Source organism: Corvus brachyrhynchos, unplaced genomic scaffold (assembly GCF_000691975.1).
Source record: "Corvus brachyrhynchos isolate BGI_N302 unplaced genomic scaffold, ASM69197v1 scaffold220, whole genome shotgun sequence".
NCBI lineage: Eukaryota > Metazoa > Chordata > Aves > Passeriformes > Corvidae > Corvus > Corvus brachyrhynchos.
The window spans coordinates 6667642-6679737 of NW_008236209.1; the positions used below are offsets into that span (position 1 = coordinate 6667642).

The 12096-nt window shown below is 45.0% G+C and overlaps 1 protein-coding gene across 1 annotated transcript; it reads left to right on the forward strand.

The window, feature by feature from the left end:
- The first annotated feature begins 587 nt into the window (after positions 1–587).
- Positions 588–10371, forward strand: LOC103622734 (heat shock factor protein 3-like). The gene is made up of 9 exons (XM_017742958.1): positions 588–675; positions 2279–2340; positions 2775–2856; positions 3146–3279; positions 4074–4319; positions 5606–5711; positions 6265–6330; positions 7175–7241; positions 7847–10371. Exons 2-9 carry the CDS (start codon positions 2303–2305, stop codon positions 8176–8178), a joined length of 1071 nt encoding a protein of 356 aa, XP_017598447.1. The 5' UTR covers positions 588–675; positions 2279–2302; the 3' UTR covers positions 8179–10371.
- The last annotated feature ends 1725 nt before the right edge of the window (positions 10372–12096 follow it).

Below are 12096 nucleotides of genomic sequence, written 5' to 3' on the forward strand. Positions count from 1 at the left end.
AGGAAACACCAGCAGGGGAATCTGCAATTCAGCTGGTGTGGGATAAATTTTCTGACTGAGTAGGATGCATCTAACTAGACACCTTAATCTCCCGGTAACTTAATGGAAATTTGTTAGTCCTTTGCTGGCAGATTTACCCACATCTAGAAGGAATATGATCACCTTGTTCTTCCACTATCGGCTGTGGCGTTTTTTTGGCTGGTGTTTGCTCTGTGACACTAGAGGGCAAGCTGTCACCAGGCCTGACTGAGAACCCCCAGGGAAAGCCCTTTGCAGTCAGTGGTTTTTATTGTGAATTATGGTCATGAATCTACTGTCTCCAGGTACAAAGTGCTAATGTCATGTTTTCATTGGCATCTTGTTTTTTTTATACAGTGCAGCCTGTCCTAAGGATTGTCAACTGCAGCAGTTGTGGTGTTTTGTGCCATGTAAGAATTGCAGTCTTACCTGGTCTTTTAATGGGGCTCGGTCCTGCTCTGCAGACTGACTGCGCTCTCCCTGCAGCAAGGAGTATGCACTGTTTGTAGTAAAGCATGTGTACTCATTCTAGGTGTCTGCAGTGAGAACTGAGGATCTCAAGGTCTGCACAGAGGATTTGCACAAAGTCCTGTCTGAAGTGCAGGAGATGAGAGAGCAGCAGAACAACATGGATGTCAGGCTGGCTAACATGAAGAGGTAGACTCGGCTGTTTGGGGGTGCTTATACATTGAATGTTGCTTATATCTGATGGACATTGGCTAAATATGGGTTTCATGTGAACTGGAAACAGGTGAAGCTATATTTTTTCCTAAGAATGCCCATTCCACCTCACACAACATTCTGAATCTTGTTTGTTTTTGTAATTCAGTTACAGACTGGAAATTTAGACTGGGAGTTTGTTGACTGTCTTGAGATTTCACTCTGGTTGCCAGCACCTGTAGTAGTTCTTTAGGTCAATAAAAGCATTTCATTTTTTGAGTACAATCAGGGTTAGATGCAGTGAGGGACAACTGGTGTTTTGTTTTCTTCCTTATTGGAAGTGGACTTTACACATCCTCATCTCTGTTCTCTCAGATCCCCTTCATATAGGCACTGGTAATTCATTCAGGTCATTGGTATACCAGCAGATATCAAACAGAGTTCAGGAGATACCTTTCTCTCTGTGTTCTCTAAAAAAAAAAAAACCGACCAATCCCCTTGAACACTACTTTTAGATCTGTCCCAAGGCTGTCAGTGTTTGGAAACAGGCTGAGTGTAACACAAAGTCCTTATTCAACAGCTTTGAGGCTTTGAAGGAATATCTCAGGTCAAGATTATTGGTGGAGCAGCAGAGGATGAGGGTGTCCTTACTGAGTGTTTGATGCTGCCTGATTGAAAATGGAGTTAAGTTAACCCAGAGTTTATACTAGTGGATCGGATTAACTGAGGGTTAGTTATCCACAGAGGGAATGTTGCCATTGGTTCTGCAAGGTACTCTAAAGGTTTGAAAGCTGTAAAACTAGAGCATATAAAGTAAACTCTGTTCATCCTCTGTCTTCTGATTTATTCTGCATTGCAGAGAAAATAAGGCCCTGTGGAAAGAAGTGGCAGTTCTAAGGCAGAAGCACAGTCAACAACAGAAGCTGCTGTCTAAGGTACCATTGCAGCATCTTCAGTGCTACCATCCTTATTCCTGCCTCTGTGATACTTCATGGCATTCTTTGCTTATGTAGAATGACAAATGACACAGAGCTGAACAGGCTGTATTAATACAGCATAAAGAAAATGTTCTCAGTTCCTGAGTGTCCCAGAAGTAGCACAGTAAAAAACCACAAGCAAAGCACTAAGGAAAAGTCATAGTAGGATGTCAGTGTGTGGAGACAGTGCATGGTAACAGGAGCCCAGACCTTGAGAGATTGCAGGCACGTGGAATGGAGTCTGTGAAAGATCTTGGACCAGGATACACTTAGACCACTTGAGAAGTGAACTTGGAACCCAGAAATTGTAGGAGCTTGCACGCTGGAAAAAATTTTCTCTGGTTTATTCCTCAGCTGTTTCTGGTCTGGAATCCTCCAGTGACTTGTGCTGTTATATTGCATTTCAAAAAAAAAGCCAACTGTGCAAGTGGGATAATTTTTCTATGCAGTTTGTAACTCTTGCTTTGTTCTTTAAGATATAACTGCAAATGGATTTTTAAAATACCTGTTAATTTCTGTCACATAACTGTATAATTTTATAGTAAAATCTGAATTAAGAATTTAATGTTAGGATTGCTATGCTGACCACTTGGTTTTGGTTTTCTTTTGTTTTTCCTTTTTAGATTCTTCAATTTATACTCAGTTTGATGCGAGGAAATTATATTGTTGGGGTCAAAAGAAAAAGGTAATTACTTGATAGGTCCCAGATCAGTCAGATGTAAATTATAGGGATAAATCAGTTTTTGTTGTGTGACAGGTATTTTTATCATTTGTATATTCAAACTTGAAAAAGCTGATGGAAGTTCAGTCAAGCACAAAATAAGTATTTCCTCCTATCACTAAAATGGGTGGGAAGAGAATATTCTATACATTTTCAATTCCAAAGGGCACAGTTATCAGAAGTGGTAAATCTCCAAATGTGCATGCATAACTGACTTCTTCCAAACCACAGTGTGTGTGTGTGTAGTGCAGGCTGCCTGCAGTACCCTTCCTGACACACATTCCCAAAAGCCAGGCGTCTTGGAGGGAAAGAATGATAACCATTACTGCCTGTATCTGGCACTGCTGCAGCTCTTCTTTCTGGAAGTCAGGATGTACTAAAGCTGTGCTTTGTCTCAGGTCTCTCACGGATGCTGCGGGTGCTTCACCCTCCAAGTACAGTCGTCAGTATGTCCGCATCCCTGTGGAGAGTGGCCAAGCTGTAAGTCTCCCCAGGGATAGAGGCAGTGGGTTGGACAGGATGATACACAGTGATATCAGTCTTCCTTATGGCTACAAACACCCTAACCTCATAATCAATGCACTCCCTTTTGTAATGGGCAATGAGCAGCTTTAGAGCATCACTCTGGCTGTAAAATCATGCAAATCAGTGCAACTGGTCACAGGTGAAATGTGAACAGGAAAGAGAAGCTGCAAGGAGAATGGGGCTTCAGTATGAAAAAAGAAAAGGTCAGAGCCTGTGGTTTACTCATTCTGTGCTGTATCTGCAGATGGCTTTTTCTGAACATAGTGCAGATGAAGAGGATGGAAATGGTACAGGTCTGATAATCCGAGATATCACTGACACCCTGGAAAATGCCACCAATGGCCTCCTTGCTGTGGCACACACAAGTGGCAGAGCCAGGTATGTCCAAAGTATATGAAATACTTAGGCCTGGGTTAATTGGGTAGTTACAGTAATGTTGGTGATCCATATGGATTCTGGGAAACAACGTCTCTCTGAATGTCCATTTGTGCATGACAGGCCTGTTGCACGCTGTCCTTCTACAGCAGGTAGCATTGGCTATTGTCAGAGCTCATGTCTCTTCAGGAGTCCTTGGAGGCCTGTCAGTCTGATGGACATTTCAGGTTTAATTTGCTGAGGCTTTTCTGTGTGTTCAAAAAATAAGCACATACTTGACTTTTTGACTGAACAGGGACGTGAGCGCATATATCAGTTTCTGATAATACAAAATGTATATAGATTGCTAACAAACAAATTAAGATGTATAGTTTTATCTCCAGTTTCAATACTGCTCTCACTAAGCGTATCCTAGGGAAGACATCCTCTGTGTGGCAACAGATTTTAGTGAAAACCCATTTCGTTGTTAATAGCCAGAATGAAATATGGACTGATTTGGAGTATTTTCCTTCCAGAGTCTGTCTTTTAGGAGTTTCCCTCCTGCCTAAATCCCATATACTATATTGCTGCTTTTTGCCTGGGAATAAGAGGTGTTTTGCTCTCATACATGGTCTCTGTGTAAGCTGTAGTAAGAGATTCTTAATCTGCCACTTTGCTGCTTTTTCTAAAGACCAGTTTGTTACTTGAACCCTTGACTGGCCTAATCTTATTAAGATTTGGGATACTAAACCTGAAATGAATAGTAATGCAGTTGATAAATTCTCCTGTGTGTTGTTTCTCTTTGGGTCACGTTTTAGAGAGCCACAGGCAGCTCTGGATCCTGGCTTACCTCTTTGTCAAGTATCACAGCCAAGTGAGTTAAACTGTGCAGAACCTGTCCCATCAGTTCCTATAAACGATGTCAGCAAATCTGGTGAAACAGGCACAGCTGCTGTGGAGCTCCACACTGCACAGCCAAATGCTCCAGAGGACCCCGTGTCAGTAATTGACTCCATCTTGAATGAGAACAACTCTGGAAACCAAAATGATCCTTTGCTGGACAGGTATTAACTTGTTTCTGAAAAGCATTAGGCTGTTGTCACCTTGTGGGATCCTGTTGGAGTTCTGGAGGGTGTATTGTTTGACAGAACGTAGGGAATTAGCTTTTGAGTTGTCATTGATGAAGTGAATTCGCTGCACCTTTGTTACCAGGGCTTGAAAAAGCCACATTTTGGTATCACACATTGAAAAAGGGTAAGTGTCCCTGTCACCTTTATGGTAACAGGTGTGCCTGAGTGCTGGTGCGTCCGTCAGTGTGTCCCATCAGCCCTGTGCTGGCACTGCTAGGTGCTGCCAAGCAGCAGGTGAAGAGCACTAATCTCGGGCAGGCATTGTGGGCACTTTATTCCTGGGACCTGGATGTGGATTGTCCTGGTGGTCATCTCACTGTTCCTTTCCTTCTCTGCCCCTCATTTGTGCAAAGCTGTTTCCCGTGTGCCCTGTCAGATCACACAGCCCTGGATCAGGGGTGCAGGCCGCGGGTTCCCACTCCGCGGTGGCTGCGTGAGCAGTTCCCAGCTCCACTCCAGTCCCTGAGCTTTGCCAGTGCCATCACTGTGGCTGCAGGAGAGCTGTATTGAGGACAAAGCTTTAACCCTTGCTCCTACAGCTCTTCTGCTGTGGTCAGTGGCGGGTAGGAGGGCCTGGGGTGGTGTCCCAGCACTCGTATGGTCTGAAGGCCCTGCTGTATCTTCCCTCCTGGGCACTGCAGGATGTGGGGCAGTGCCTTGGAACTGCCCATTCCTCAGCGCTGGGAATTCAGTACAGGAGCACCTCATGGCATAGCAAGACATGCAGTGTGGCCACTGTGCCTGCTGCTGCCTTTCCAGGTTCTTCACTGTCCCTCATGTCTTGCCCACTGTCCTTGGAAACATGTCCAATTTGGCAACAAGCCAGTGTTTCAAAGTAGGTAGAGTTCCTTCAGGCCTAGATTATTTCCAGCCCTTTGCTTATCATTTATTGTCCCAGGGGAAAGCCATCGGACCTTTGTTTAAACAGGTACTGGTGTACAGGCTGGGGTCTGAGAACATTGACCAGATACTAAAATGAGGGAGGGAGTAGGTATGGAAGGAGGACCTGCTTTTTGACCTGATAGCTGTAGTTGTGCTTGCTGTTCAGGTAGTGTTCCTTGTACCTGTACCTCAGAGTGAAAAGTGGAGTGAAAGGTGATACAGGAATGCAGTTTCATCCATTTGGCTCTTCTGGATTGTAGGCAACCTGCCTTGTGGGGCAAGAGGAGGCCCTGCCTGCCACCTGTGCCTTACAGTACTATGTAATTTTGTCTTTTTAGAGAAGAAATTCAGGATTTTCTGAACTGCATCGATGCCAGCCTTGAAGAGCTCCAAGCAATGCTGTCAGGGAAGCAGTACAACTTCGGTGCTGAAGCATTCAGTGATGTGAGTGTCTTCTCGCTATTTCTGATTTCTGAGAAATACTGCTCAGGTTGCATCATGAAATGTCACTAGTTTATTCCATGTTGTAATGGGTAGGAGGGGGCAACATCTTGAAAAGCAAATAGTTAGAAATAGAATGATTCATAGGTATTCACAGTGTACAAAGTAATACTGGGAGCCTTTCCCAGGTCATAAAGGATTTCTGTTCTACAGAACCGAAGGGGGAGAAAAAGAAGGAAAAAAACTGCCTCAATTCTCCTTCTCAAACCTCAATCACATATCATCACATCCTGTGTGCTTGATTCAACTGGATGATATGGAGTGAAATTTAGCTGTATTCCTGGAATCACTGGGAAACAGGGTAACCTTTTCTCTTCTTGTGACCTCAGTTTACTGCCACAGGTTGAAGCTCCCAGCTGAAGGCCCATGGAGGAGCCACTGTCCCCGTGCTTCAGTGGAAGGAGCAGCACACTGGGTCCTGCAGTTCTTTGAGGAGCCCTCTGCATTTTATTTCATGAACTTTATTAGTTGACGTGTGGTCTGGTTTTATTTTCAGACATTTAATCCTGAGCTGCCAGCCCTGGATATGAGCTTGATGGAAACTCCCCCTGGTATGGAAAATGTAAGAGTAAGATTTACTTCTGTGGTGGGGAGGGTGAATGTGATGCTGGGAGTTGAATCTTGCTTGATGTACCTCAAGGGTGGGAATGGGGTTGGTGGCACAGGGTGACACTGGTGGTTCATCGCATCCAGCTGACTTCAGGGTTTCAGTTATCAGTGTTGGCATGTCAGAATTTAAGAGGGATCTCAAGATAATTTCCAGTCCTACATTCCTAGTGCAGTCATACACTTGGAATGCCTGTGTGAAGACTGGAGGAAGAGTACTAAATGAAAATTGTAATGCAATACACTGTAGTTGTTCTGAACGTGGTTGTATGGGATTTCCTCAGAAGATATACAGAAATTCAGCACAAACTTACTTCTCTTGGTCCAGTTCCTAAAATTGATTCATACTATTAAAAAAAACCCTTGCAAATGTTATTTTTGTTGTAGTCCTGAAAAAATATTTACACTAGGATTTCTCAGTCAGAAGAGCTTAGACTACAACTGGTGTAAAATGCAGCTGCATTTAAGCAGTGCCTGCAAAATTTAATTACATGATGAAATCATGTTTAACTGTTACCCCAACAAGACCGATTGTAGTAAAGCTTCTGGTTTGGAAGGTAAAACAAATATTTGTTAGCCAGAAGCTTGTTTTGTTTAGTAAGTACAGTTTGTACTTCACTGTGCCTCCTTCTGAGAGCTCCTGTGTGCGGGCCTTCATATGCAACAACAGGCTCATTGCTCAGTTGCTCCATCTCTCTTCCCTTCTCCTTTCACATCTAATTCTGTTAACCAGTCAGTAAAGACTTCCATTTTGTTGTTGTTAAACATTCTGTCTTAACTCTCTGTCTGCCTTGTTTCAGATGGCAAACTTGGCAGAGAGCACTGAAGGTCTGGGAGCAAGTGAGAGGGAAACTTCAGGAAGCAAAGGTGGGCAGGAAGGAACGCTGAGCACTGTGGCAGCTCCACACTCTTTGAAAACTGTATATTGAAGTGGAATTGTTGTAGCCTGTCATATCTCCTTCTTTGGTCTGGGCTTAAGCTTTTTGTGAAGACTCTGACATTTCACTGATCTTGAAGCTGTGCCTCAGTCTTAACAGGCCCATCCTGTTTTTCAGATAGAAAAAACCCATCCTGGTTTTTCACACAGAAAACATGGGTCCCATCCTGTGTCCTTTTTCACATGGAAACGTGACATGAGTGCCACAGTGGGGAGCAGAACTGCAAATGTCCTTGTGGCAGTATCTCCTACACAGGCTGTGATCCCCCCCAAAGGCAGTGCTGCTCAGGTTACCACTGCAGTGCTGCCATTGCATGCTGTGAGAGTCAGGGGCTTGCAGTGGGCTTCAGGCACTGATGTTTCCAGGTACAGGGGCTTTCGCTTCACTCTGACAGCCATGGGTGTAGGGTTTGTCCCAGCCCAGCCTGGGCTTTCCTGTAGTACACCAAGTTTGAAGCAACCTTTCCAGACTTCCTTGCCTTGAATAAGAGCCTTCAGTTGGTGAAACAGTTTTAACTGTTTGTTTTTCCCTCAGATATGCAGCTGATCCAGTACAGGGCCAACCCTCTGCTTTCCTTATTTGAAGAGCTGCCTTCGGGTGAAGCTGCAGGGAAGGTGGACGATCAGAAAGACTTTCTGCTGCCTTCCCTGGAGGAGAAACCTGCTCTCCAGCCTCCATCAGCCAGTGAAACCGTTGTGCCACTTGCAGCTCCAGCAAGCCAGGCCGAGCCTCTGGACGCTCTGGGAATGGGTGATCCGCCTCTCCTCCCAGAAGATGGGAATGGAGAATATAAACTGTTTCCACTCCTGCTTCTCAGTCCTGTTGCTAACTTCATAGATGAGGCTTCTGAAATAGAAATTTCTTGAACTCATAGAATGTTTGTAACTGGCTTAGTGCTGTGGAATAACCACCAAAGGAGTGGAGCAGTAAAAAGTGTGAGCTTGGTCCTCACCTGCTTCCTGGGGACCCTGTTCTGCGCAGACAAAGGGAAGTTCTCTTGCTGCAAGCAGGGAGCACATCTGGGAGAACTGAGCACAAGCTCAACAACAACAAGAGCTGGTGGAGTGAGGGCACCAGACAGAGGGGAAGAACAACAACCCTGTAAACATAACACAGTGTATTCCATAACTTTTTATCCAATATTCTTATTGCAAGAGGAAATCTGTTTGTATCCTGTTTGTAAAGTTTGGCTGGGTTTTTTTGTTGGGGGGTAGTGTTTGTTTTTATTAGCTGGATAGTAATGTGGTGTGTAATATTTTGAACCTGGGTTTTACTCTTTGGAGAGCCTGCTTCAATAGGTGGCTTGCCTACTGTTTGGAATTAAGTTGTTTTTAAATTTTGTTTTTCATTTGAGATTTCTTTTTTGATAGTTACTGGCTACAGTTGTTTGCATCTGCTTAGATCACTTTCATACTCCTAGATTTGCTCCTAGGTATAGGGGACATTTTTCCTATGGAAAATGACATTTTAACTGTGGAGTATTATTTTTTAACATGCTAGCACACATCCATTGCCCCGGATTGTAGGAGTTGTGGTAGGAAGTGCTTGCCCCCCTGTGTAGCGCTGATTTCTCATGCACATTGCATGGCAGTTCCGGGGTAACCTGCCCCCAGTTCACAGGTCATGTGTCCTTGGAGATGGTCAGTAGGACTGATTCATGTTTAGCAAAGGCCAGCAGCTGCCCCTAAAATGAGAAGGGGAGCCCTGGGGTGCCTTGCACTGACACAGGGTGTTGCATTAAGGTATCTCTGTGCTGGTAGCAGCTATTGTTCCCTGCCCCTGGATGGACACTGGGCTTCACGCTGCAATTTCTGCCCGTGGAATTTTAAAGCCAAATTAACCAGATGCATCTGAGTCTTTTGACAACGAACTACATATGCTAGTGTCTGCTTCGTCAAAAAGTCTTTTCCCAAAGTTTCTTTTGGCACTGTTTCCCAAGTTTTCTCTGAGTAGCTGTACTGTGGAGCCCAGCCTCTGTGTCAATAGAGCAGCAAGTTCTGTGCTAGTACCAAGCATGCCATAGCTTTGCCAGCCCACACAAACCTGCCACGTGCTGAAGTGACAGCGAAGTGCTGGGGCTGCAGGAGGCCTGGATGCAGGTAGAAACCCCCTTGGATAGTATCACCTGATACTCCTACCAGCACAGTTACTTTAAATTTTTTCCAGTTTTAGGAATTCAGGCTACCTACAAGCTTTGTTCTCTCTAACGTTCCTGAACTAGTAAGTGCTGAGCTCTTTTATACTCAAGAATCCAAGGTAGATATTCTGAAGCCTGCTAGATAATGCATGTTACCTGTGCTGGCCTGACTTTGTTGGATTTGTGCTTCATTGTCAAATCACTTGAGTTACAAAGGAAGGTCCTGCTCCTGAGCGTGTAACACCTTCAGTGTCATTTTATTTCTGTGCTTCTGTACCTGTTCTTACCTCGTGACCCTTCTCATTTCCATCTTTTGAATTGCCTTTTGTCAAGTTTGTCTTATTCAAGCCTTCACAGTCTTTCTTTTGCTGACTTCTTGAGGCCAAGGGCCGAATAGTCTCAAGTTTTCATGAGCTGAAGGGAGAGGGGGAGGGGTGAGCATGTTGCATCTGTCCCAGGTCAGGTTTGGTTTAATTCCTTCCCAAAGGCCACAGTTTTGCTGAGAGACAGTGAAAACCAGACTTTCCTGGTGTGCTGTTTGACAGCACCATGCAGACAACAGAGTTCTTTGGGAGGTTGACCTGCACCTCTGACTCCCTGCGCAGGTTGGACTGTAATTGCTGTTATGGATTAGTGTCATGTTCCTCTGTCAGAGAGTCCTCTCCCCTCAGTGCAGCTCACTGTCAGATACTGGGTCTGAGTGCATCATGGGTTTTTAATACACTTCCTCTCTTAAGAAGTTAAGAAACCAAGGCTTAAAAAAATTGCAAGAAAAAAAAGTTTGTGCATCTGTGTGTCTGGTGTATGTACTGGTCTGGGAAAAGTATTTATGCAACTTTCTTAAGAAAGATTGCAATGGAAAGACTGAATAGCAAGAAAAACCCACATGCTGAAGTAATTAAACTCAAGAATTGCAAAAGCATTACTGTGTTTCTTGTACATTCTTTGTGTGTGTTCCTGTATGTGCCAATGTTTCCCAACCCTGTTTACTGATTTTTTTTTCAGAATTAAGAGTTTTCTTGCTCCTGGGGTGTGGTCTCGTGACGCAGCTGCTGCTGGTTCAGGAATAACTAGGAGGATGAGGAAAGCCTAGTGTCTGTTTCCAGAGCCCAAGAGAAGAGCACCTGGGACTGGTTTTTCAAAAGGGATGATGTGAAAGTTCAAAATGCCATGTGTGCTGAAAAATACACCAGATGTTGTGCACCTTTGCATGTTCTCCATAGCCTTCAGTAGGCAAGGCCCTCAGCTCCATAAGTTATGAAGTACTTACTGGAGATAATAGAAGGAAACAGGGAACAGCCCAGACTATCTGTAGCATCAGGCAGACCCCAGATCCAGACATGGCACCCTGTGCAGACCCTACCTGGGGTAACTGACACTGTGGGCATTACAGTTTGTGTGGGATTTTCCTAGAAGTAAGGAAGTGTGCATTATTTCCACTGCCAAGAAAAAGGATCTTTATACAGAACATGCTGCTCTGCTTCAGGATGAGGACAAGGACACAGCAGTGGGATTGGCACGTGGAGCTGTGGACAGACTCCTCTGCTATAACAAGCTGGCTGAATCTGTCTGCAGTGCAGTGCACTTCCAACGTGGCGCAGCTGCTGCCCAGCCTGTGCCCAAGGGCCAGCAGCCAGGCAGCGGTCACCAGCCCCCATGTGCCAGGCTGGGTGGGGGCACTGCTGCAGCCTGATGCGTCACCAGTTTGTCACCCGTGACCGCAGGGGCCTCACTGTAGCAGCAGCTTCCTTCCTTCTCCACGTGGCTGCTGCACTGGCTCCTTGCCTTTGTCGTTCTGTGTCTGGGGAGGAAAGATTGCTCTTCCTTATCGTTCACGTGCTGGGAATTCACAGAACACTCCCAGGCGTGGTGAGTGCAGACTGAGAAAGTGTCGTGCCCTTCTCAGATCCACTTTTGCACTGTTCCAACCCAGTCCTCCCCACACCAACCATGGGATCCCTGCCACCAGTTCGTATCTCCTGTGTGCTTGCTAACAGAGCTTTCCAGAATATGAGAAAAACTGATTTTGCTCTGTCTCTCCTGGGCTGTGTGATGGCACCTTATCCATCCATGCTCAGAATGTTTTGCTGTCTCCTAAAACAAGATTGTTGTTTTGAAAAGTTGTATTATGATATTACAGATACCCAAAGCAGAAGTAAGGGGCTGCTGCCGCATTCACCTTAGGTACAGATGCCTGGTCCTGCATTGTATGAAGGACAAGACTTTTCCTGCCACTGTTCCAAATCAAATGGGTAAATGTAAATACGTGAATAAAAATCTACGCATCTTTTTTAGTCACACAGTTTGAGTTTCAGCTTCCTGGTTGGTCCAGATCCTACTAGTGATACATTCCTGTTGTGTTTTCAACCCAGCCAGCAATCAAGTCCCACGCAGCCACTTGTTCACTCTCCCACCAGTGGGATTGTGGAGACAATTGGAAGGGTAAAAGCTGGAAAACTTGTGGGTTGAGATAAAGACAGATCAATAGTGAAAGCAAAAGCTGGCACGTAAGTAAGGGAAAAACAAAGGATTCATTCACTGCTTCCCATGGGCAGACAGGTGTTCAGCCACCTCCAGGAGAGCAGGGCCCCATCACATGTAATGGTGACCTGGAAAGACAAACACCATCACTCCACATCACCCCCCA

Excerpts from the sequence above, each read along its gene's own strand:
- LOC103622734 (XM_017742958.1), top strand. The coding sequence starts at position 2,303 with ATGCGAGGAAATTATATTGTTGGGGTCAAAAGAAAAAG. Across the intron at positions 2,857-3,145 it reads CTGTGGAGAGTGGCCAAGCT|ATGGCTTTTTCTGAACATAG; the intron begins GTAAGTCTCCCC and ends CTGTATCTGCAG. Across the intron at positions 7,242-7,846 it reads GGAAACTTCAGGAAGCAAAG|ATATGCAGCTGATCCAGTAC; the intron begins GTGGGCAGGAAG and ends TTTTTCCCTCAG.